The sequence below is a fragment of the Leuciscus leuciscus genome (genome assembly GCF_965113295.1).
Source record: "Leuciscus leuciscus genome assembly, chromosome: 17".
Classification (NCBI taxonomy): domain Eukaryota; kingdom Metazoa; phylum Chordata; class Actinopteri; order Cypriniformes; family Leuciscidae; genus Leuciscus; species Leuciscus leuciscus.
Window position 1 is genome coordinate 37,477,788 of NC_138741.1, and position 23,740 is coordinate 37,501,527.

The 23,740-nt window shown below is 44.1% G+C and overlaps 1 protein-coding gene and 1 long non-coding RNA gene across 3 annotated transcripts; both read right to left on the minus strand.

Annotated features, from left to right (window-relative positions):
• Nucleotides 1–414: 414 nt before the first annotated feature.
• Nucleotides 415–2,448, minus strand: LOC309479511. Its single transcript, XR_014199249.1, has 4 exons — nucleotides 1,678–2,448; nucleotides 1,253–1,398; nucleotides 836–904; nucleotides 415–704 (listed from the first exon to the last, which is right to left on the minus strand). It is a non-coding gene; the product is annotated as an uncharacterized lncRNA (long non-coding RNA).
• Nucleotides 2,449–7,764: 5,316 nt separating this feature from the next.
• On the minus strand, nucleotides 7,765–20,402 carry LOC309479469 (uncharacterized protein). 2 transcript variants are annotated; one of them, XM_082143647.1, is made up of 10 exons: nucleotides 19,987–20,401; nucleotides 11,544–11,632; nucleotides 11,160–11,296; nucleotides 10,885–11,030; nucleotides 10,614–10,750; nucleotides 10,396–10,489; nucleotides 8,601–8,712; nucleotides 8,292–8,515; nucleotides 8,032–8,201; nucleotides 7,765–7,894 (listed from the first exon to the last, which is right to left on the minus strand). In XM_082143647.1, the coding sequence occupies exons 3-8, from the start codon at nucleotides 11,179–11,181 to the stop codon at nucleotides 8,313–8,315; spliced, it is 714 nt and encodes a 237-aa protein (XP_081999773.1). In that variant the 5' UTR covers nucleotides 11,182–11,296; nucleotides 11,544–11,632; nucleotides 19,987–20,401; the 3' UTR covers nucleotides 7,765–7,894; nucleotides 8,032–8,201; nucleotides 8,292–8,312. The 2 variants fall into 2 exon arrangements, with proteins under 2 accessions (XP_081999773.1, XP_081999772.1); XM_082143646.1 differs by lacking the exon at nucleotides 11,160–11,296 and having other exon boundaries at nucleotides 19,987–20,402.
• Nucleotides 20,403–23,740: the final 3,338 nt, after the last annotated feature.

A 23,740-nucleotide genomic window follows, 5' to 3' on the forward strand; every position in this document is an offset into this window, starting at 1 on the left:
GTCCTTGTGTTGTGTCTGATCCCGTTCCCGTTCCTGTTCCTGTTCATCGTCTCCGTCCTGAGTTCCTGTGTTCCGGTCTCCGTCTTGTGGATTCGTTTGATGTCAGGATTTTGTCGGCACTTCAGAGCACCCTGCACTTCTGTCTTCACCGCGTCTGGCCATCGAAGTCCCTGCGCCACAGCCTGCATCATCTTGGACTTTCATCATCATCATCATCATCATCACTACTTCATTCTAAATAAAAGAGCTTTTACTTGCACATTGTTTCCTCGTTTCTGTCGTAACAGAAACACCACAAAACCAGATTCTCCCCGATGAAACTGACCCGATCACACTTGACCACCCAGCTGGTGCAGATGTAGATGCAATCACCATACAATATTACACTTAATAAAAGCACATTGAAACTGCAGATAGGTCTCAAACTGTTTTATTGGTTTTGTGGGATGGGAGGGAGAAAGAGAGCAAGAGAAAGTTGCATTAATAAATATTCATACTAAAGTGTTACTTGGTTAAATAGGTTCACATACTGAGATCAGTTTTATCCAGCTGTTTGATCTCCAATTATTTTTTTATTTAATTTTTTTAGCCTCCTCAGCTCACAGTCCATCTCCTTTAGTGTGCAGTCTAGTTCAAGTCTCCTTTAGTGTGCAGTCTAGTTCAAGACTCCTTTTGTACAGGGCCCTGACTGAGTCTGTTTCCACCTGAAACATAATTCCACCACAAACATGATCATTACAAGTTTTCTGGAGGCTCATCAAATCACAAAAAGTGCCTTGACTTCCTACAAACACAGGACTGACTGTAATTTATGGCAAGGGTTTTTAATCCTTACCTTGTTCACATTTCTTCTGAAGCCCATTGAGGTAGAGGCCTCAGTTTCTGGGGCAGGTTGTGAAAAATCCTACAATAAAAGAGAAGTGTAAGGGCCAGTCCCTTTTGTATGCCACACATTAAAATGTTTGCCATAATAAAAAGCCCAGTGCGTTCACATCAGCAACTGTCTCAGAACACACAGACAGAATGTTTTCATCATTTCCTCCACCCTAATAAAAATAGGCCAATGTAAAGCATAACTGTTGTAGAGCAGGTTATGTTTGGTGTTCTGTCTGCTGCATACTGACCTCTGTGTGGGAGACTGTGTGTATGTGTGCTGGCTTCAACAGCGACACTGTATTTCCCTCTACTGCAGAACATACAGTCAGCCATATTTAAAACTTAAAAAAAGTAGTAATGTATTGCACATACTTACTTGCTTAGAGGAGCCAGCACCAGGGTCAGATTGTACAGCACCTGTAATCACATCCATAATCGGACGTCGCTTATTGCCGACTCAGAGCCAACTCCTCCGCCACAGTGTATTCTGGTTTTCTGAATTTAACTCTTTATTTCTGTTTGCTGCAAACAAGTGTTTGTGATCAAATGTTCACAAAAGTAATAAAAGGTTGTGGTAAATACTCACCACTTTGAATTATATTTTTATATTTTGTCTTTGTTTGCTGCCAATAACATTTGGAGTTGGGGTTGCATCTAAAAATCAATGAATATTAATCTTTCTTACATACATGCACATTTTTTATATATATTATAAAAATAGGCTATAGGCTATATTACACATATAGGCTACACATACATACATAATTTTACATAAATATAGAACGTATTTGTTTAACTTACACATTAACAATCAGCAATCTTTCTCCAACAGTCTTCTCTTGCTTTGGCAGCAGAGACCGTATTGTTTCGAGCTTGAAATACATATTTAAATTCATCATAATTCTGAATGATTATCTCTTGCTCCTCCACGGAAAAAATATATCGCTCTCGCTCTACCCGCGATTGGTTGTTCAGTGTCGACGTCACTCTTTTATGTGCACGCGCGCGTGGAGTAATCATAGCTTAAGGATCAAAGCCTGAGTTGACAGAGAAAGTTGATGAGCTGCATCATGGTACCAATAAAGCCTGATTGCATCGGTTTGGTTTTGTCAACTCAAAACCAATCCTGTAACCCCGAGTTTGTTCAGCTACCTTCATGGTACAGGCCCCACATCAAGTGATGTTGATTACAGCAGCTGCAGTATTGTGTCAGGGAAGGAAAACCTGGACTCATGTGTCACACTGTAAAGTTGTTTCCCCCACCTACAGGGATAGGATAGGACACAGACCAGTGAGGAGCCCAGGGAAGAACCGAATGCTACAGGCTTCGGGGCCAACCCTGCGGTGAAGACTCCCTCATAGGCCTTCCCCATCCACTAGTCCATCCTTTCCTCACTGTTCTTTAGGTGTCGCAGGAATTAAGAAATAGGAAAAGAAGGAACAACAATAGCAGACTCTGAAAAGGATACAACCCTAGTGTTTGAACAAATACTGCTCTGTCGTCTTTTGTTTTCTTTCTTCCTCTGTGCAGATACCACTTGATGGCTGTCCTGAGACCCATATGAAGCCACAACCTCAAGAAAACAACTAGACCCACTGCCGAGCCAAGTATCACAAAAGAAAAAGAAAAAAAAAATACACAACGCAGGGACTCACATACGGGAACTTCAGTCATCCATCAACATGATCAAGATTGTCGTACTACTAACTATCATGGATCTACGGAGCCCCTAAAGGGACGTGGTGGTGAAAATGTTTTGGGATGGGAGAATTAAATTTTTTTCAAATCTTTTGCGTTCCCTCGCAAAACTTTTGCGTTCCCCCGAGAAACTTTGCGTTCCCACGCAAAACTTTTGCGTTCCCCCGAGAAACTTTGCGTTCCCACGCAAAACTTTTGCGTTCCCTCGCAAAGATATTTGCGTTCCCACGCAAAACTTTTGCGTTCCCACGCAAAACCTGTTTAAAGCTCGGACATACACGTCCTGTTTAATGTCCCGCTGGCAGTGTTTCAGAGCTCCGTACGTTAATGGAGCTTCTCATAGTGTTTGAACTTGGACTCAATTTCAAATATAAAGAAATGCGGTCAGTGCTATAACTCAAGGAGTTCAGTGAAGTTGGCAATATTCACATAGCTATTCGAACTTCCCTATTCTTGAGCTAAACGTTGTTAAAACACAAATGACACCTATTTACAATCACAGTAACCTAGACAACGAGCTACAACCCAATTCTCATCAAAACGAGCTTTATAATAGGCTATTAATTTGTCTCTAACCAGACGAATGAGAGACAAGTCCAAATAAGGGGCCATCTGTAAAGTGCAAATCCCCAAACCCTTCTGCACATTTTATATTATTAAACATATTCAATAGCTTCACTGTGACACACTGTACTGTCACCAAATTCAGTTCACACATCACTGCTCTCCTGCTGGTTATACTACATTACTTAGTTTGATAAAAAAATAAAAAAATAAGGTGTAATTTTTACGATTCTTTTTGAAATAAAATCAATAACTTCACCCTTTTTAGAAAAAATATTAAATAACTTCACACTGTTATACAGTGTAATGCCATCAAATTCAGTAAGCAAATATAATGCAAAAGCTGTGTAGAGTACCAATATAATTTGTGTAAAGAATAGGCCTACTTATTTTTTATGTGCAATTACTTCCCAAGCTAAGTGTTGGAGGCCTATAACCAACATTAGAGCAGTGATATATGTGAACTAAATTTGGTGTGTTACAGTGAAGTTATTGATTATTTTTCATAATATAAAATGTGCAAAAGCAGTGTAGTATGACCAGGGAAATTGATGTGTAAACTTAATTGGGTGGCACTACAGTTTGTAACATTGAAGTTAATGACTATTTTTGTATTTTTGACTATGAGTTGATGCTGTAGTCGTTTTTTGGGTTATATTGCACTTTGCAGACGGTCCCTTTGAACTTGTCTCCCAGCGCCTGCTCATAGAGATCCATTTAGCCTATATTATAAAAGCTTGTTTTGAGGAGAATTGGGTTGTAGCTCGTTGTCTAGGTTATTGTGATTGTAAATAGGTGTCGTTTGTGTTTTAACAACATTTAGCTCAAGAATATCGATCCGGGAAGTTCGAATAGCTATGTGAATATTGCCAGATATTGCCAACTTCACTGAACTCCTTTAGTTAAGCACTGGCCGCATTTCTTTATATTTGAGTCCAATTTCAAACACTATGAAACGCTCCATTAACGTACGGAGCTCTGAAACACTGCCAGCGGGACATTAAACAGGACGTGTCTGTCCGAGCTCGAAACAGGTTTTGCGTGGGAACGCAAATATCTTTGCGAGGCAACGCAAAAGTTTTGCGTGGGAACGCAAAGTTTTTCGGGGGAACGCAAACGTTTTGCGAGGGAACGCAAAAGATTAAAAAAAAAATTATTCTCCCAACCTAAAAATATTTCCACCACCACGTCCCTTTAGGGGCTCCGTATGGATCCAACAGAGAACTTGAACAAAATCCAACAAGACATTCTTGATCTTTCAGAAAAATTACACCAGATGACTGAAGATAATTCTTCATGGTTCGGAAACTTGTTAGGTAAACCCTGGCTGTGGATCAAGGAAATAGCAATTCTGCTGTTGTTTCTCCTACTGGCATACTATCTATGCGTCCACAGTATCAAGTGTTTCATTCAACAAAGGACTCACGTCTCTCACAAGAAAATGACAGTGTCAACCAGAAAAGACTATTACCCGTAAGAACTTCACGGACCCTAACTGCATGTTTGTTTCTGTGTCAGCATGCAATTAAGGTTAAGGTTATGATTCTGCTAAGCACATTTGCAATTCCTGTTTCTCTTTATTGTCTTTAATGGCTCTTGGAGTCCCAGTTTCACTCAGACTGATGGGATTAGCATATTTGCGTTTGAATAGTTATGCTGATTGGATTAGGACTGGTAACACTCTGGAGTCTAGGGCGGGTTCATCAACCTGTATACTTCATTTACATGCTTTGTTCAACCTCAATGTAAATCCCTCCCCCTAAATATATATAAAATTGCAAGGCAACGTTCCTTAGATTAGACTGTTGGACGAACTGCAGCATCACACAGCGAAGTTCTCAATAAAAGAATAACTTCTGTTTGAACGCGATCCCAACATCTCCTGGTCTCTGCTTTGACGAAGGAAAAGTTTCCAACATACACAAATGACTGAATGGGACACTTCTCTGGTCCAGTATGTCTGTATAAACTGGCTTCAGAAACTACAGCCGCTTGAACAAACTTCAGTATCACAGAAGTTCGACAGAAGATCCTTCAGTTTGCATCGTCGTCTTTCATCTATCATCTTCAAGAGCGAATGTGATGGGACTGTTTTCCAGAAAGTTCCTGACAGTTCTTGAGATCGAGCTGTTGGGTTGGAAAACTCCTTGTAATGGTTGATTCAGTCTGTAACTCAGAACACGTTTGGACAGCAGTCAGTCCGATGTGGTTTGCCTAATGCTGATCGATTTCATTGGTGTGAACGGAAAAGGGAAAAGAAACTGTATTTCACTGCAAATATTTCATTCCCTCACAATGGCTCTTATTCTGACATCATATTGAGACTCGTATCGAGACCTTCTTAATGACACATTCAGTCTGCAGTTTCTTTTGTGCTTAATCCAGTGTTAAGTCTGAATATTTATGGAAAACTTTGTAAAAGGTAGGTTAAATACACGCAGAGAACAGATGAATATGATGGTAAGTAGAATAAGAAGGTAAGATGATTTTATTCAAAGTTTGCAACTTTCTTCTGTGGAACAAAAGACCCCATTCAGCAAACCCAGATCCATCACTCGTTCTCTCGGGGGAGAACAATCATTTCAACAACAGTATTTAGTTTACTTTAATGAACATTTGGCACATAATGTGTTTCTCAGCATGTGTGCGTGTGTCTTGTTTCTTTAGTGACGATGCACATTATTGATGGGAAACTTCCAGAAGCTTCTGTGAGCATCGACCAGAAACATCACAAAACATCTTGAAGAGCTTTAATTTGGAAGAAGATCGGCAGAGACCGTAACTAAACCCCTGAGAAAGCGAATCAGTGTTCGAATCTCTGTGGGATTAGTGTGTGTTTTCTAGCTGACATTGAGGAGCTTCTGGAGCATTTGATTGAAGAGTTCATCAGTTCTCTCTAGATTCCTACCAGCACGAGTTTGACTTCAACATCAACAGTATCTCAGCATTATAAAGTACTTGAAACACTGAAATCAGTGCATAAAGACCCTCATGTATCCCATAATCAGTTCTTCTCACTGTCCACAGTATAAGATTCAAACCATTATCCAACAAAACAAATATAAACACATTCAGTACAAGCGCTACATAGCTCATGACAAACAGGTGTGTGTCCCACTGAGAACATGTGATACAGGTATTGTCACGAACTGCTCCGAGACAAGAAGGTTGAGGATCCAAATGCAGTATTTATTGAACAGGGTAATCCAAAAACGTAATCCAAAGTAAGGGCAAGGTCAAACAGGCAGGTAGTCCACACAAACAAACACAACAAGGCAGGGAACACGGGCAAAAGAGTAATCCACGGATCAGACAAGAGACATGAAACCAGGGAGAATTAAAGTGAAAACCAGGCTATTATAGAGTGAGTAAACAAGATGATGTGAGACGGCTGAATGTGATCATGGCTGATTAGTCTGGGTAAAAGATAATGGTGAATGGAGTCGGTGAGGGAATGACAATAGTCTGATGTGGAGTGCCCTCTGGTGGCTCTCAAGGGCACTCCAGCTGGTGCCACTAAAATCCCAGTACAAAAACATCCCCATTCAAGCCCAGTCACACGAACCATCATTTGATCTGATTCCATCAGTAAACAGCCTCTCTCCTGTTTCAACACAAGCACTTCATACAAAACTCAAGTAATATGCAAATATTTTATGAGTACTTCCTGTAATCAGCAGTTTGATCATTGCCTTCCTTTATATTCAGTAAAAACAGAAGTGTTAATTTAACTCCTATAGAGTTGAATTTGACACTGTTTCAGATAACATTTGGTCCCACTCGAAATCAGTGTAAAATTTACTCTTTGGTCAGTGTCAAGTGTTTAGAGTTAATTCTACTCAATATTGTGTAAAAAATAACAATGAAATGTGTAAAAGTATTTAACTCTGTAGTTTAATCACACTGTTAAGAGTAATATGATTACACTGTATAGAGTTAATTTAACTACAATTTTACTTTTAAAAATGACACTTTAAGTGTAATATTTACTTTTAATTTCTCTACAGTGTTTTAAAAAATATATAAATCATAAGATGCAGTGTTACTGAATTATAGAACTATCAACTACTATCAAATGAAAACAAGCACAATAACACTAGATCACAGCACTCACCATTTATTGTAAAAAATGAAGTATTTCAATACCAGGTAATTTACATTGCAAACCCATTGCCTTGTCTCTGACAGAAACATGTATAACATCATACAAATGTTTACCAGAGAAAGCAATATGGCACGACAAGTAGAGTTGTGTCATTCCTTCCATATAAATCTTGAACGATCTCTTCCATGGAAATTACCACAGAATTCAGTGTACTTTGACCAACACCTGCTATTTTTATTTTGAAAACGACCGATCGTTTCGCTAGATAAGAACCTTATTTCTCTGCTGGGGGATGTCGAGACTTTGAAGCCGCATTGAGACAGATTTGAACCCTCATTTGAACCCTCAAACCGTTGGACATTGAAGTCCATTATATGGAGAAAAATCCTGGAATGTTTTCCTCAAAAACCTTAATTTATTTTCGACTGAAGAAAGAAAGACATGGACCTCTTGGATGACATGGGGGTTAGTAAATAATCAGCAACATTTTTTTTTATAAGTGAACTAATCCTTTAAGCATACCTTTTGAAATCTGATGAGCTGATCTACAGCTTGATATGCAGACAGCTTTCCCGGCCTCTTTCTACCTTGTGCAGATGGTGGTAGCAAATGTAGCATCATCAAGATGGCAGACATATCACTGTCCCAGCCTACAAATAAGTAAATAAAAACCTGGTTAACATTATGCCATAGCATAGTATTCAAATTGACAACTTGCACCATTACGAAAATGTACATTACACACCTACATAACCCACAATAAAAAGTAAAACAGTTCCATTCATACCATTCTCAACTTCAGCAGCTGACTCAGCATTGCGCATCAAATCCAAGAGTTCTGTGGTGGGTACAAGTCCATGGCTTTCCTTTATTACTTTTGCTTTGAAAGTGTGACCACTTCTCCAAGAATTTGTTTGCAGTGGCCTCACCAAACAGAAGTCTGAAATCTTGTTCTATCTGCAATGTAACACACATAGACAGAAGTGATGAGTGATACCTAATGCTACATTGGATATTTTGGTGATGCAGTGAATTAAGATGTCATACCAGTCCTGGTGTGTCCAGAAATCATGGGAAGACCAAGAAGACATCTGATGATTTGGCTTCATCGTTGACCACTGCTTGCCGATATATGAAGGTCATTTTCATCTTCTCACGGACAGTCTTTTCATCAGCAGAGTTTCTCAAAATAGCAATAGCTGCTTCCACATCCTCATCAGATGGCTCTCTGTCATAGGTGAAGGGCTGACGACCACGGCCTGGCCCACCAACTTAAGACAAAATACAATGTTAACTCATTTCTGTACAATTCACAGGTCACCATTATAATCACATGTCACTGATCAGTAAACATACCTTTAGGAGATTTGCTGACTGAGGCACCTCTCTCCTCTGCTGTTTTTCTTTGTATGGTCTTCAATCGCCATGCACGGTATCCCGAACCACTCTCCGGATCGTAGTAATGTTCCTATGTGATTATAAATAAATTATAGAGTACTATTAACATTTCAAGGAGTGAATATGTGCATAATGTTGCAAGAACCCATTTACTTATGTGACAGTTTTAGTTAAGTGATTGACAGTTGTGGTGTCCTATCAGGGGAGAGTATGGTCTATTTAATGCGGGTTGGCTGTTTCCTGAGATGCGTCACGTCTTTGCTCCGCCCCCTCGTGCGTCATCCACTAGCGCCTCAGGTATGTGCTGGTAGCGAGTGTTTTAAATTGTTTGTTTAGAACGCTACTGATGTGTTCTCTTCAAATTGTAGCGTTTCATTTAAGCGCTTTTCCGACGGTGCATTTCATCAGCTCAGAATAGGTGTCTGCGCACCCTTCAGGTATGTAAACTGTCCCTGTATTGAGTGGTGGTTATGATGGCGTGCAGTATACGGAGTCGCTATATCACTGTTAATGCGTTGCTTCCTGTACCCCAGTTAATCGGTGGTTATGATGATCGCGGTAAACAGTAGCCTTTGGGGATTATATGTGGGGTGATGTCGTCTTTTGGTAAGTGTCATGTAAGATGTCTGGAAGATTGTAGTGGAAAGAGAGGCACTAACATCTCGCTGCTTCTCTTTAAGGCGTTCGTGAGGCGCGGGTCCTCCCTTTCGTCCTCGGGACCATTTTGCTGGTTCCCTGCAAAATTTCCTTTTCGTTCTTCCGTGTTTCTATGAACTTGAGTTCACCCGGATAACCACGGTGCTTGCGCTGCCCCCCGTGTCGCGCTGATCGCGCCGGCGGGAGTTCATAAGGGCACAGGATTTGTGTCGTCTACTTCCTTTCCCTCTTTTAGTGTGATAGAAATGTTGTGATTAATAATAATTGCCTGTTATTTGTACGAGAACCAGTGTGTGTGCGTGCGCGAGTGCGTGTGTGTGTGTGTGCTGCACCAGCTCTATTCTTTTGTTATTCATTTCTTTAGTTCAACTTCGTGTATTTTGTTTAGATTTATTTTGTTATCTAAGTGCGTGTGTCATTGTTTATCTTGATTATTGTATGTGTAATTTGGCTGTGATATTTTCTCTGGTTATTATTTTGGGGTTTTACTAAACTCAATTACTTTCTTTTTTGTCTATTCATTTTGTTTCTTCCAGGAACTGAGGTGGCCAGGCGGAAGGACCTTCTCTTGCAGTGTTGTAGTGATGGTGTTGCAGTGGGTGACACTTTTGAAGTGCTTGCATGTGTGATCCAAGTGCACGGTGACGTGTGTGTGAGTAGGATTGCGCTTTTGGAAAAGCCATTAAGTGGTCCTTCCGCTGGTCGACTCAGCCTGGTTGTTTTGTTTTATTTTTTTGTGTTGGCTGAAACTCCTCCTACCCTCGTGGGTAGAGGACTATGTTGGTGTGTGCCATTCATATTGTCCCCTGCGAGCACCTGTTTTTGTCCTTTGATATTTGTGCATTGAGCGCTGAGCGCCCTTGTTTTAAGATGTACTGTTTTTAACTACTTTTGTATGTCAATAAAAGACCTTTTTTTGTAATTTAGTTGTACTCCTGTCTCTAACCTCCCTGACACACACACGAACCTGTGAGACCTAATGCAAATTGCTGGTTATTTAGATATTCCCTGATTTATTCAGGGTGGCGTAGTCGACAATTATCACCGTAAGCTAGATTCTTTATTGAGAGCCCTCACCGCCTCATGCCACACTTACATATCCATGTTTTGAGTATGGGTCTTCTAGATAGGGAAACAAAGCTACTATCCCCTGTGCATACATCACTCTGACACTTTTGGGGGGAGATGTCCTAGCATATGAATTCAAATTTAACATCACACTCAACTGACATTGCACAACATAATTTACATAATTAATAACTGTACAACAATAACAATGTTTCTTTACAGCCCATCTATATGCTTAATGCTTACCCATGTGTTTCTGTCATCTCAGCAGCAAGTATGTTAATCATCTGTCTTCTGGTGGCATCTGTCAGAGATTTGGTTTTTCCATACTCTTGCATAATGCGTTCACCACCAGGCTTTGATGTTAGGATTTTTTCAATCAACTATAGGTAGAATAAAATGTGCTTTCCGTTATTGTAAAACCAAATGTAATGCTGAAAAAAATAGTTATCTAAAGAACACTTCCCATGGTGAAACAACATTCAGATTGGACTTAACAGCAATTTCCACCACTTACCGCTTTTGCCTCATAGTTTACGTGGCATGGCCTTTTAGGCTGGCTTCCTTCGGCAGCAGCTACTTCTTCAACAGGGTCACACATCGTGAAATTCAGGATGACGGTGTCATCAGATGTACCTGAGCATGATGATGATTGAGAGGCACCTGTTCATTATGAAATTTGTACAAAACATAGAAACATATTACAAGAAACAGTTATTTTTAAGACAATAAATGTTCTCATTCTGGCCTTTAAACTAAACAAACTAATTTGTGAATTGTCTGAATGAATACCAAGTCCTCCATTGCCCAGCATGATTCTGAAAGTTCCAGGTGACTCCTTCACTATTTCTTGTCAACTTCTGTGTCTGACTGGTCATACACCTTAATGTCTGGCTGCCTGCTTTCTGGTATGTTGAATTTTAGACACGCTGTTAAAAAAAAAAAAAAAAAAAAACATGCATTCCCTTCTCACAAGAATCAAAGGTCATATTTAAGTTTGCCTCATGTATTCATAAAATGATGAAAGACAAGTATCTGCACCCGGTTTTATGTAACTGAAAATATAAAGCACAACAGAAATGATTATTGACCTAACTAGATATCATAACATAATAGGTTAATGCTGTATTAGTTTGTCACTGGGTGATGTATATTGCTTTAACCTAATGTACCCACCTTCTTTCAAGAAAGCATCGAATGTCAGCTCAGACAGCTTGACATATTTCTGCTCTTCCCCGAATTGAACACGCAACAGCATTTTGCCCCTGTTAACAAAGAATAATATATATATATATATATATATATATATATATATATATATATATATATATATAATTTAGGGCTTGTTGAACTAAGTTAAGAGTTACCTATCCATTTCTCTCAGTAGTGGCAATGCACTATGCATTACTTAAGTTAGATGTTACACTGCAATAGCGTGCCGCACGAGTGCTATTTTTAGACCGCAAGGCCGCGTGACGTCAGCAACGTAAACCGGAAGGGGGTCAACATAGAAGCGCGCTCGCTTATGATTCATGCTAGTACTGCTTGTTTTCTGCCGGTTATCCCTCAAATAAGAACATGCCGAGTAAACACTGCTGCTATGGAACTTGCAGAAACGACTCCAGACACTATGACCGTCCACATATGAAGGATGTATTCTTTATTCGTTTCCCGAAGCCAAAAACCCAGAGGGATAAATGTGAACGATGGGTCAACTTGTGCGGACAGACAGACAGGACATAGGGTGGTAAAAGATAGCTTGTTGAAACTGCAAAATGTCACTGTCAGTGGCGTAAGGCGATGTTTTTTGGGGGAGAAATTCTGTCGATAACAATCTACCTCTGGATCAGGTCGGCTCTTTTTCCCGTCTTTTTCAGCCCTCTACACTCAAGCCATCTCTTCAATTGAATATTTGTATGTTCTTCTACTTCTATACCAGTGAATTTGGCACCGGGGACATCATTCTCGGACAGAGTTAGCAGGTTTAGCTCAGTAGACATCTCGTCCGTAAACTGTTTACATGCGTCTAGCATGAGTGACACGCGCGAGTTTGACCCCCCTAGCAACCGTCGCTAGCTTAATGAATATTAATGAGAAAAGGTGACGTATATCGTGCGGTACGCTATTGCAAAGGGCGGCTGAAGAAGACAAAGTTGTGCTGGTTGAATATAGGCTATTTTCTGAATCTGCAGCAAATGGGTTAACTTAGGCTAGTTAAAGTTTAGAGGCATGGTGTCCCATTAGCTACCGTGCCAAAGTTAGCTAGCTCATTAGCTATTTTAGTTCGAACAGTAACCCGTTAAAATGGTTAAGCCATGTTAAAGGGTTAGTTCACCCAAAAATGAAAATTCTGTCAGTAATTACTCACCCTCATGTTGTTCCAACCGCGTAAGACCTTCGTTCATCTTCGGAACACAAATTAAGATATTTTTGATGAAATCTGAGAGCTGATCACTTCTCCGTAGGCTGCTAGGTGGCCCAAACTTGCTGGCCCAGAAAAGTTATTAAAGAGATTGTTAATATAGTCCAAGTGACTACAGTGGCTCAATCTTAAGTATATCAAGCGACGAGAATACTTTTTGTGCGCAAAAACAAACAAAAATAACGACTTTATTCCACTATTCATTTCCTTCTCTCTGGGCCTCGTAGTGTTTTTGCGCAGCGCGTCTGTGTTACACGTCACCACGTAGGCTCACTATTGGCCGACGCTGGTCATGTGTGTGACGCGCAGCGCAAAAACACTACGTGAACCAACTAGAGGCCCAGAGAGAAGGAAATGAATAGTGGAATAAAGTCGTTATTTTTGTTTGTTTTTGCGCACAAAAAGTATTCTCGTCGCTTGATATACTTAAGATTGAGCCACTGTAGTCACTTGGACTATATTAACGATCTCTTTAATAACTTTTCTGGGCCAGCAAGTTTGGGCCACCTAGCAGCCTACGGAGAAGTGATCAGCTCTCAGATTTCATAAAAAATATCTTAATTTGTGTTCCGAAGATGAACGAAGGTCTTACGCGGTTGGAACAACATGAGGGTGAGTAATTACTGACAGAATTTTCATTTTTGGGTGAACTAACCCTTTAAACAAACACGTCATGCAATCAGTGATCTAAGTTATCGTTTTATAAGACCAACATTAACTATCAGAAGCATGCTAACATTAAAAGTATATATAAAAAATCCAGATTAACGTTGCCTGGGAAGCTCAAAAATACGTTAGCTAAGAATAGCTTTATTAAATCTTTTGTTGTTATAGCGACCGAGCTAACGTTATTTTAGGCATAAATCATTCTGACCAACTTCATTCGTGAAAATATTGCAACACATAAAGAAACGTATCGGTTACCTAACGTAACCTCTGTTCTCTCTAGAAGAGGGAACGAGTATTGCGTAAGTAGCTTACGCTGCGGGAAAAGTCATCTTTCTCGAGATATGAAGCCAAAAATTATCCTTAATTTTAAAAAAATTTGTCAACGCAGTGCAGCAGCACGCAGACCTAGAGCAGGCTAACTAGCGTGCTCATTGGCTGCCCTGCCGCAACTGCAGCAGCCTACCAGTGAGCCTGGCGTGACGTCACACCCAATGGGAGCGCTCAGCGCCCCCACGCGTCACGGCCCGTAAGAGGGGCGTGTCTTAGCTTATAAAAGGAGGCTCGGAGGCTGCTTTCTCTGGTTTTTGTCGCTTGAAGCGAAAGAGCTCGTGGCGCGAGCACAGCAGGTTACGCAATACTCGTTCCCTCTTCTAGAGAGAACAGAGGTTAAGTTAGGTAACCGATACGTTCTCTTACGAGAGGTTCTCTCGTATTGCGTAAGTAGCTTACGCTGCGGGAACTCCCTTGTCAACGCCGTGCGCGCCCAGCATCCACTGAATGAGTCCCAGGGAAGTCCAGGGAACACAAAGAGTGTGAGCCAGGCGGCCAATATGATGGCTAGCGCGAGTACATAAGCACACAATAGGGCATACAGAGCGGCGCGGCCGGTCTGACTGACAAACCCTTGTATGGTACAGCTCAACCAGGAGAGCTAAATCAACAGCAGTAGCCCGCGCACAGAAGTGGGCCGGCCTACGCGAGATCTAGACTGATAAAAGTTTAGCCTGCATGGCGGGAACTTCCAGATTGTAAAATCTAACAAATGTAGAGGGGGATGCCCAGCCCGCCGCCGTACAAATGTCATGAATGGAAATTCCACTAGACCAAGCCCACGACGAGGCCATGCCTCTAGTAGAGTGGGCTCTGATGCCCAGGGGGCACTGCAGGTCTTTAGACGCATAAGCAGCTGCGATAGCGTCCACTATCCATCTGGACAGACTGTGTTTCGAGGCGGCGAGACCCTTAGTGCGCCCGCCAAACGAAACGAAGAGCTGCTCTGAGCGCCTGGCGGCGGCGGAGCGCGTAATGTAATATCTCAGTGCTCTGACAGGGCAAAGGAGGTTACTGTCAACCTCGCTGCCGGTTGCCGGCAAAGCTGAGAGAGAAATGACCTGTGCTCTGAAGGGTGTGTCCAACACTTTGGGGACGTAACCATGCCTTGGTCTGAGAATGACTTTAGAGTCATTAGGTCCGAACTCCAGGCATGAGGCGTTAACTGATAACGCATGAAGGTCACCCACACGTTTGACTGAAGACAAAGCTATCAGAAAAACGGTTTTGAGCGTGAGGTATTTCATATCCACAGTTTCCATGGGTTCAAAGGGATGCGCTTTCATGGCCTCTAGGACCAGGGAAAGATCCCAAATAGGAACCGAAGGGGGTCGCGGGGGGTTCATCCTCCTAGCTCCTCTCAGGAAGCTAATGATGTATTCGTTTCTCCCTAATGCGCGGCCCAGCGCCGAGTCGGCGAAAGCTGAGATGGCCGCAACATATACTTTGAGCGTGGATGGGGACCTGCCCAAATCCAGCAGCTCTTGGAGGAAACAAAGCACACGCGACACCTCACATGCTTGTGGATCCAGCCCTTTGGCGGTGCACCATTTATTAAACACAGACCATTTAGACGCGTAGAGCCGCCTCGTAGAGGGAGCTCTAGACTGTGTGATCGTGTTCACAACCCCTGTTGGCAAGTCAACGGGTATCCGTTGAGAGTCCATGCATGCAGAGACCAGCGCTCTGGATGAGGATGCAAGATCGAGAAGGTCTCTTCTCACCGGTATCGGCCAGGGAGCTGTGTCTGCCAGCCGTATTAAATCCGGGAACCATGTCTGATTCTCCCAATCCGGGGCTATGAGGAGCACCGTGTGGCACGCTTCCCTGATTCTCCTGATGACTTGTGGCAACAGAGAGACCGGGGGAAAAGCGTATAGCGGGCCGCTGGGCCAGGCTTGGGCCAGCGCGTCCTCGCTCTTTGAAAAGAAGCTTGGGCAGTGCGCGTTGTCTATTGACGCAAAGAGGTCGACTTTCGCTCTGCCGAAACGGCGCCACAGTGACTGGACTGATTGGGGATGCAAAGACCACTCCCCCAGGGGAACGTTGTCCCTGGACAGTCTGTCTGGACCCTCGTTCAGGCGACCCGGCACGTGCGCGGCTCTCAGCGAGCGCAGTGAGTGCTGAGCCCACACAAGGAGGCGTTCCGCCAGGGTGCAGAGCCTTTTGGATCTGACACCGCCTTGACGGTTCACATAGGCCACCACTGACGTGTTGTCCGTACGGACTAGTACATGGTGACCCTGTAGGTATGGGAGGAAGTGCTTGAGTGCGTTCTCGACCGCCAGCATCTCTAGACAGTTTATATGAAGGCGACTCTCCTGGTCTGACCAATGGCCAAAGACCGGTCTGCCCTCGAAGAGCGCTCCCCAACCTAGGTTGGACGCGTCTGTCGAGACAACTTTCCGGTGTGAGACAGCACCCATCATCACTCCTGTGCGATACCATTCGGCCGCCAGCCAGGGCTGGAGGGCTGAAACACAGCCCTGATTCACCCTGATTCGTAAGCTGCCGGCAGTCCAGGCTCGGTGAGGCACTCGCGCTTTCAGCCAGCGTTGGAGCGGGCGCATGCGCAGTAAGCCCAGCTTGAGCACTGCTGCAGCTGAAGCCATATGCCCCAGGATTCGCTGGAATGTCCTCAGCGGAGCCTGACTGCCCGTCTGGAAAGACGCGGCGAAATGTATGAATGCGGCGCGCGCGCTGCTCTGACAATCTGGCCGTCATAGCCACCGAGTCTATCCCGAGAAAGGAAATTGACAGGGGCAGTAATGAGCTCTTGGTCCAGTTGACTGAGAGACCCAAGCTTTCCAGATGGCTGAGAAGCGCTGTTCTGTGAGACAAAAACTCTGTCTCTGACTGCGCCAGAATAAGCCAGTCGTCCAGATAGTTCAGTATCCGCATCCCCTGTCTTCTCAGGGGAGAGAGAGGCGCGTCCATGCACTTCGTAAATGTACGGGGTGCCAAAGATAGACCGAACGGCAGGACGGTGTACTGATAAACCCGACCGTCGAAGGCGAATCTCAAGAATGGCCTGTGACGGGGTGTTATCTGGATCTGAAAATATGCGTCCTTCAGATCGAGAGAGATAAACCAGTCTCCCGGGCGAATTTGCGCGAGAATTTGCTTGGTTGTAATCATTTTGAACGGCCGTCTCATGAGAGCTTTGTTCAAATGTCTCAGATCTAAAATAGGTCTTAGCGCTCCGTCCTTCTTGGGTACGAGGAAATAACGGCTGTAAAAGCCCGACTCGCTCAGAGAAGGATGCACCTGTTCTATAGCCCCCTTGTGCAGCAGCTTTGCTATTTCTGCCTGAAGCAGATGCGCCACTTCTTTGTTCACTCTCGTCTCGGTCCGTGCTAAAAAGCGCGGTGGACGGCGAGCGAATTGAAGCGAATAGCCGTGCATTATAGTATTCAGCACCCATTCTGACACGCCCTGGATAGCCTGCCATGCTTTCGCACGCATTGCTAGGGGTCGAATGGTCTCTGGGTTCAGATCGCCGCGCTGCGCGGGATGGGGAACCTGTATCAGAGAAGATGGGGCTCGCAGGCAGTGGTGACCGGCTGTACAGCACGCAACGGCTCGGTCACTGTGGACGGAGCACATTTTGTTGCCAGAAACCCGTGGCGCGAGAGCGGCATGGGGGTAAACGTGTTTGTTAGTAAGCGCGCGCGCTCGTAAGAGCTTACATTTGCAACACGGCCAGTGTTTGGGAGCTTTAGAGGATCTGCGTCCCGGGATAACTGTGTGACAGAGCGGGCAGTGGGTAGGTGTGGGCACAGAATTGTGGGCACATTCTCTACACATAGCACTCGAGCGGCGCGTGCCCGCTTTATGAGAGTGCGCTCTGTGAGCGTTACCGGGGAGATCGTGTTTGTGTGTAGTGGTGAACACAGGGGTGTGGGCACATATTCTACACTCATGACACCTTCGGCGTGAGCCGGGAAACCCGAAACAATACTCTTTCTGAGATTTCTCTGGGTCGCCGTGAAAACGGCGTTTATGTGCAGGCGAGCGAGTTGTGTTACTGGCTCGTTGGCTGCGATGTAAGCTGCTGCAGTAGCCTTTTCTGAGGGGACTGACAGGGCTGGGCGGTTTGATGGCGGTCCGGCCGCGGCGGGACTCAGCCATCTTTTCCTCCTTGCGGCTGCTAGGAGGACTTCGCGGGCTCAGGTTTCAGCGCTATCTTGGGCCGGGGTCCCCGGGGGGGAGGCGGTCTGTGGCGGCTGGCTGAGCGCGATCTAGGGCGGCCGCCCTGTCGTCGCTGCGAGGACGGAGGCTGAGCAGAGCGCTGTGACGAGCTGCGTGCAGGAGGCTGCTGAGAGCGGCCTGCAGAGGAGCTCGAGCGGCGGGGCAGGAAGAGATTCATAGCCTGCGACGCCTTCTGTACCTCCGAGAAACGCTCCACGATCCCGCTGACCGCTGGGCCAAAAAGACCGGAGGGAGAGAGCGGGGCGTTGAGAAAAACGGAGTGCTCGGATTCGCTCATATCCGCCAGCGTCAACCAAAGGTGCCTTTCGGTGACGGTGAGCGAGGCCATAGATCTTCCGATGGCTTGTGCAGCGGACTTAGTGGCGCGAAGCGAGAGGTCCGTCGCGCTGCGCAGGTCCGTCAATGAATCTGGATCCGGGCCTCTCTCGTCCAGTTCGCGGAGGAGATCGGCCTGGAGGATCTGAAGCACAGCCATGGAGTGCAGGGCGGAAGCGGCCTGGCCGGCGGCAGCAAAGGCGCGGCCGACGAGGGCTGAAGTGGTCCTGCAGGCCTTGGACGGCAGGGCAGACTTTGAGCGCCATCTGGCGGATGGCGGGCAAAGGTGCGTTGCCACAGCTTCCTCAACTGGGGGAATTTGTGCGTATCCCTTCTCGGCGGCTCCGTCCACTTGGGAGAGAGTCGAAGAGGCCGGAGAGCGGAGTCTAGCGGAGAACGGGGCGTTCCACGACTTAGAGAGCTCAGCGTAGAGCTCGGGCAGGAAGGGTGCTGACCTAGAGGCAGGCGCTTGGCGGCGGCTAGGCAGAAAACACCCGTCGAGCCTGTTGGGCGCGGGCGCCTTCGGTGGGGACCAGTCGAGTCCCAATTGGTCGACCGCTTTGGTGAGGAGGCGGAGAAGTTCCGCGTCGACACTGGAGCGGGACCGGCTAGACTCCTGTGTTGAGGATGAGGAGCGGTGAGAACCCGACCACTCCTCGCTGTCCGAGGCAAGGATAGAGCAGCTGTCTGCGATAGCAGCGTGGTCCGCTTCATCCTCTGAGGCGACGGCAGTGCGGGCAGAGGCCGGCCGCTACGCGTCGGGAAGGAGGGGAGGAGAAGGGGATAGCGAGTCTCGCGGGAGGGGCTCCGGCGAGCGCTCAGCTACTGCTGCAGGTTCCGGTGGCCTCTGAGAGCGGCGTTTCTTCTTACGCGGCCCGGTGGAGGCAGACGGAGAGACAGCGGGGGCGTCGAACAAGGCGCGTCGAGCCCGCAGGGTCGACATCGGCAGTTCTTCGCACAGTTCGCAGCCGCCCAAAGAGAGGGCGATGGCTGCGTGGTCCGGACCCAGGCAGAGAACGCAGATAACGTGGCGGTCTCTGTCGCTGAGCGGAGCTTTACAAGAAATGCAAGGCATTTTAGCAATGAAAGGATATAATCGCCGGATAGCGAAGCAGGCAGGGATGCTGAAGGCGGCGAAGACGGCCGGCTTCCTCAGGCGAATCCTCGGCTTGCAGGTCGCTGGATTCGACGGCGGCTTCCTCAGAGTTCAGCGATGCGGAGAGCTTCGCTGAAGAGACAAAAATCAGAGAAAGCAGCCTCCGAGCCTCCTTTTATAAGCTAAGACACGCCCCTCTTACGGGCCGTGACGCGTGGGGGCGCTGAGCGCTCCCATTGGGCGTGACGTCACGCCAGGCTCACTGGTAGGCTGCTGCAGTTGCGGCAGGGCAGCCAATGAGCACGCTAGTTAGCCTGCTCTAGGTCTGCGTGCTGCTGCACTGCGTTGACAAATTTTTTAAAAATGAAGGATAATTTTTGGCTTCATATCTCGAGAAAGATGACTTTTCCCGCAGCGTAAGCGAGAGAACCTCTCGTAAGAGAACACAGTTACCGATACGGATTGCTATAGCTGGTTACTTGTAATATGACCTCAACTAATATCAGCACAACTCTAAAATTATGTGAAGTAAAAAAATACCGTTTTGGTGTTGACAACACAGGGATGTTACTTACCTAGCAATATCAGTGGCCTAACGTACCATCGCAATCTTCCTCCACCGACATACGTGCCAAACTTCAGCACAGCAGAGTGGTGGGTATTCAACACTGCTGTAGAGTTGAAATTGTCATGCGTTTCTGCAGATTTTTACACTCACTTTTAACTCCACTGATAGAGCAACTTTACTCTCCAAAATGTTGAAAATACTCTATCTGGGTTAAAATAACTTTACTCTGAAATATTAACACCCCATTCCCTTTCTGCCATCACTGAAATCACAATTGACCTTAGACTATTATCATTTTCACAGTGTAAAATTCCATAAAATTGAATCTAATAATCCTCACATATTATTCATATTACAAATTAATACAACATTTTGTATAAATATTAATGGTACAAGGGAATGAACCGTTTAGTCTGTGATTCATATTCATAAAAAATTTAATGTTTAAATTTTAAGTTTTAAGATTTATACAAAATGTTTTGAGCTCTAGATTTTTTTTTTTGTTCTTAATTCATAATATGAATAATATTAAGGATTATTCAATTCAATTTGATGGAATTTTAATATTAATTGAAATGTGTAAATCCTGAAAAAAAAGTGTGTGTAGTTTTAGGCTTCCAGTAGAGTTTATGAGCCATGAGTGATTCCAGCCACTTCAACACAAAACTCAGCACAAAACTGAGTGTCACAGATTTAATATCCGGACATTTGTGACTTGTTTGTTTTTGCGGCTTAGGTTCATGGCTTATAACGCTTTAACCCTCTATGGTACGCATTATGATATCAGTGAGAAAAAAAATATTTGTTATGTTTTTCCTGCTTAAAATTTGACACTATAGCAATATCAATAAACATTATCATTATTTTTTTATTTTTTTATTAATTATAAGTTTGTTGCCTCAAGGCAACATTGTACCACAATGGACAAATTGAAACATTTGACATTTTCATGAAGAAAAAAAAATATATATTTATTGAAAACATCAATTTATTTAACTAAACACTTGAACAAACAAATTTATCAAGTTTTTATTGAATTACACATTTCATATTTAATAAAAAGTAACATTTATTATCCAGCTGTTGCCCTCAGGCAACATTGTACCATCGTGGAACGCAAGTACTACAAACCATTATATCATCAAGTTATCATATCAAAACATTAAAAAACATCAAAACATGCTGTGTCAAGGTAAAACATTTACAATCACTATAACATTATCCTAATATGAAGGCCAGGCCTCAACAACAGCAAGATCAAACATTTGGAAGACCTCCCCGGCCGACCTAATGACCCGTGTGGGGTCCTCCAGGGGCCCGTCGGGAACCCCCCAAAATACGAGACCCCTACAAGTCCCACTAACCCTCTATTTGTCCGATTGCCCACTATAGTAGACAAATGTCCTGTTGACCCCACCGCCGGTCTCAAGCCACGCCCCCGTCCCACTAACCCACTATTTGTCCGATTGCCCACTGTAGTGGCCAAATGTCCCGTTGACCCTCCCTGACTTGTCCCAAGCCACGCTCCCATCCCACTAACCCACTATTTGTCCGATTGCCCACTGTAGTGGCCAAATGTCCCGTTGACCCTCCCTGACTTGTCCCAAGCCATGCCCCCGTCCCATGGACCCGCTATTTGTCCAATTGCCCACTATAGTGGCCAAATGTCCTGTTCACCCTGACCGGCTCCAAGCCATGCCCCTGTCCTACTAACCCATTTGTCCGATTGCCCACTATAGTAGGCACATGTCCCGTTGACCCCCCTGACCAGTCCCAAGCCACGCCCCTGTCCCACAAACCCACTATTTCTCCGATTACCCACTATAGAGGCCAAATACCCCATCGACCCCCGCTGAGCACTCCCAAGCCACGCCCCTTTCCCACGAACCCACTATTTGTCCGATTACCCACTATAGTGGCCAAATGTCCCGTCGAACCATGCCAAGTTTTCAGTTTGCAAAAATACAGATACATTTAGATAATTCAAACTCTTTTCCTTACAAATAAAATATAATTGTATTCATATGTAGTATGCCTGGCATGGCCTTATGTGATTCCATTATGGTACAATGTTGCCTCGAGGCAACAAGCAGTTTTATGTAATTTCCTATGATAAATTTGATGATATATAATGTAAAGTTTTTTGAAAATACTTCTTTACTTACCAATGAAGGTGACTCTGATTTTTTGTGGCTGATTATTTGGACAGAAATTTGTGAAAAATGCCCTTTTCAGTGGAGAAAATATGGAGCCATGTGACATGTGCACGTGTGTTCAAAGAGGGAACAAAATGGACCCCTGTGGGTCATGTGACCACTCTTTTGCATTTTCTTTGGTTAGTATTTGAGTTCCCCTCCCCTTAGAGAGCATTGAACAATTACATTTTATTATGTTTTTATAAAAAAAAGCTAAAATAGACTATGTTGCCTGTAGGCAACACCGTACCATAGTTAACAAAGACTTTTTTTTTTTTTTTTTTTTACAGTTTTTCTAAATTGCTAAAACACTAATCCCCATTCTCTGAACCAAATTCTCAATAGCCTTAACCAATTTGTCGAATAAATCACTCTGTCTGTAAAACAAACAGCACTTATGTTAATGTTTCAAAGCACTAAACACAGGCAGGCAAAAGTTAAACACAACTACAACACAGTTGTCTTTGTTTACACACAACGGCTCAAAATTTTTCACACTTATTTCTAATAATGAGACCAAACCAACTGTACACAATACAAGTCAGTTCAGATTGCCAAAATGTACTCAGAATGTTGATACTAACAATGGATGGAAACTATATAAGAGGGAGAGGAGGAAGAGTATGTGTAAAAGAGGTGGTGAACAAGGAGGAAGAGGACGAGGACGAGTGTGTATAGTGTGGTCAAGGCTGGATCTGCTTTAGGGTTTTTCTCTTTTCCTGCAGAGATGACAGTCTGTGATGTGGAGAAAGTCCTCAGACTGGACGAACATGAAGACATGATGCTGAAGCAGAATCACTCTCTCACTGACCTTGATTCAGCAACTCTTCTGAGTGACTGTCACATGCTTTTCATTTAGAGTTTTTTACTGTAACCTTTTTGTCTTTTGCAGTTGGGTCACTGTATTTTCACAGTATGCAAGTGCTGAATATACAGACATTCAATCCTATAACATATCCATTACAATCCTAAACTTGCAGTGCATATAAACAGTATACAATTTATTCACCTTACTACTTTAAGTTGTCATTACTATACTTTTTTACATACAGTAATTGCAAAATTTGTTTACTTTGTTACACTATACTTGTTTTCTGTAACTGCGTGCTTTGGATTCTGTGTTCTCCATTTTTTGATGTGTGTTTTTCTTGTGTTGTGAAAAGGATATTTTGTGATTTTGAGTATTGTACTAACACAAATTATGTTTTATTAACAAAGTTCGGGAGGAGCACGTTCAAATAATTGATCCAATTATCACATCATTCCAACCAGCTGTCAGCAATCAGTAATCAACATGTCTATCCAATCAGCATGAGTGGAGACCTATATATATGCTCTTTTGACTCACCAATGTGCCTCGACAGTTTTCAGCATTTGGTCCTACGAAACTGCCACAATGTCAGAGAGTCAGCTCTTCCCGTCTGATGACGAGTCTTTTCTCTCCCAGGATTCTACACCTCAGTCCACCGATGTCAGGAGCACCCGCGCTCCACCGGACATTGTTAGTGATGGCCAAATGAAGCGTTTCGAAGCATTATTGCTTTCTGATACAATTGTGTCGAAAAT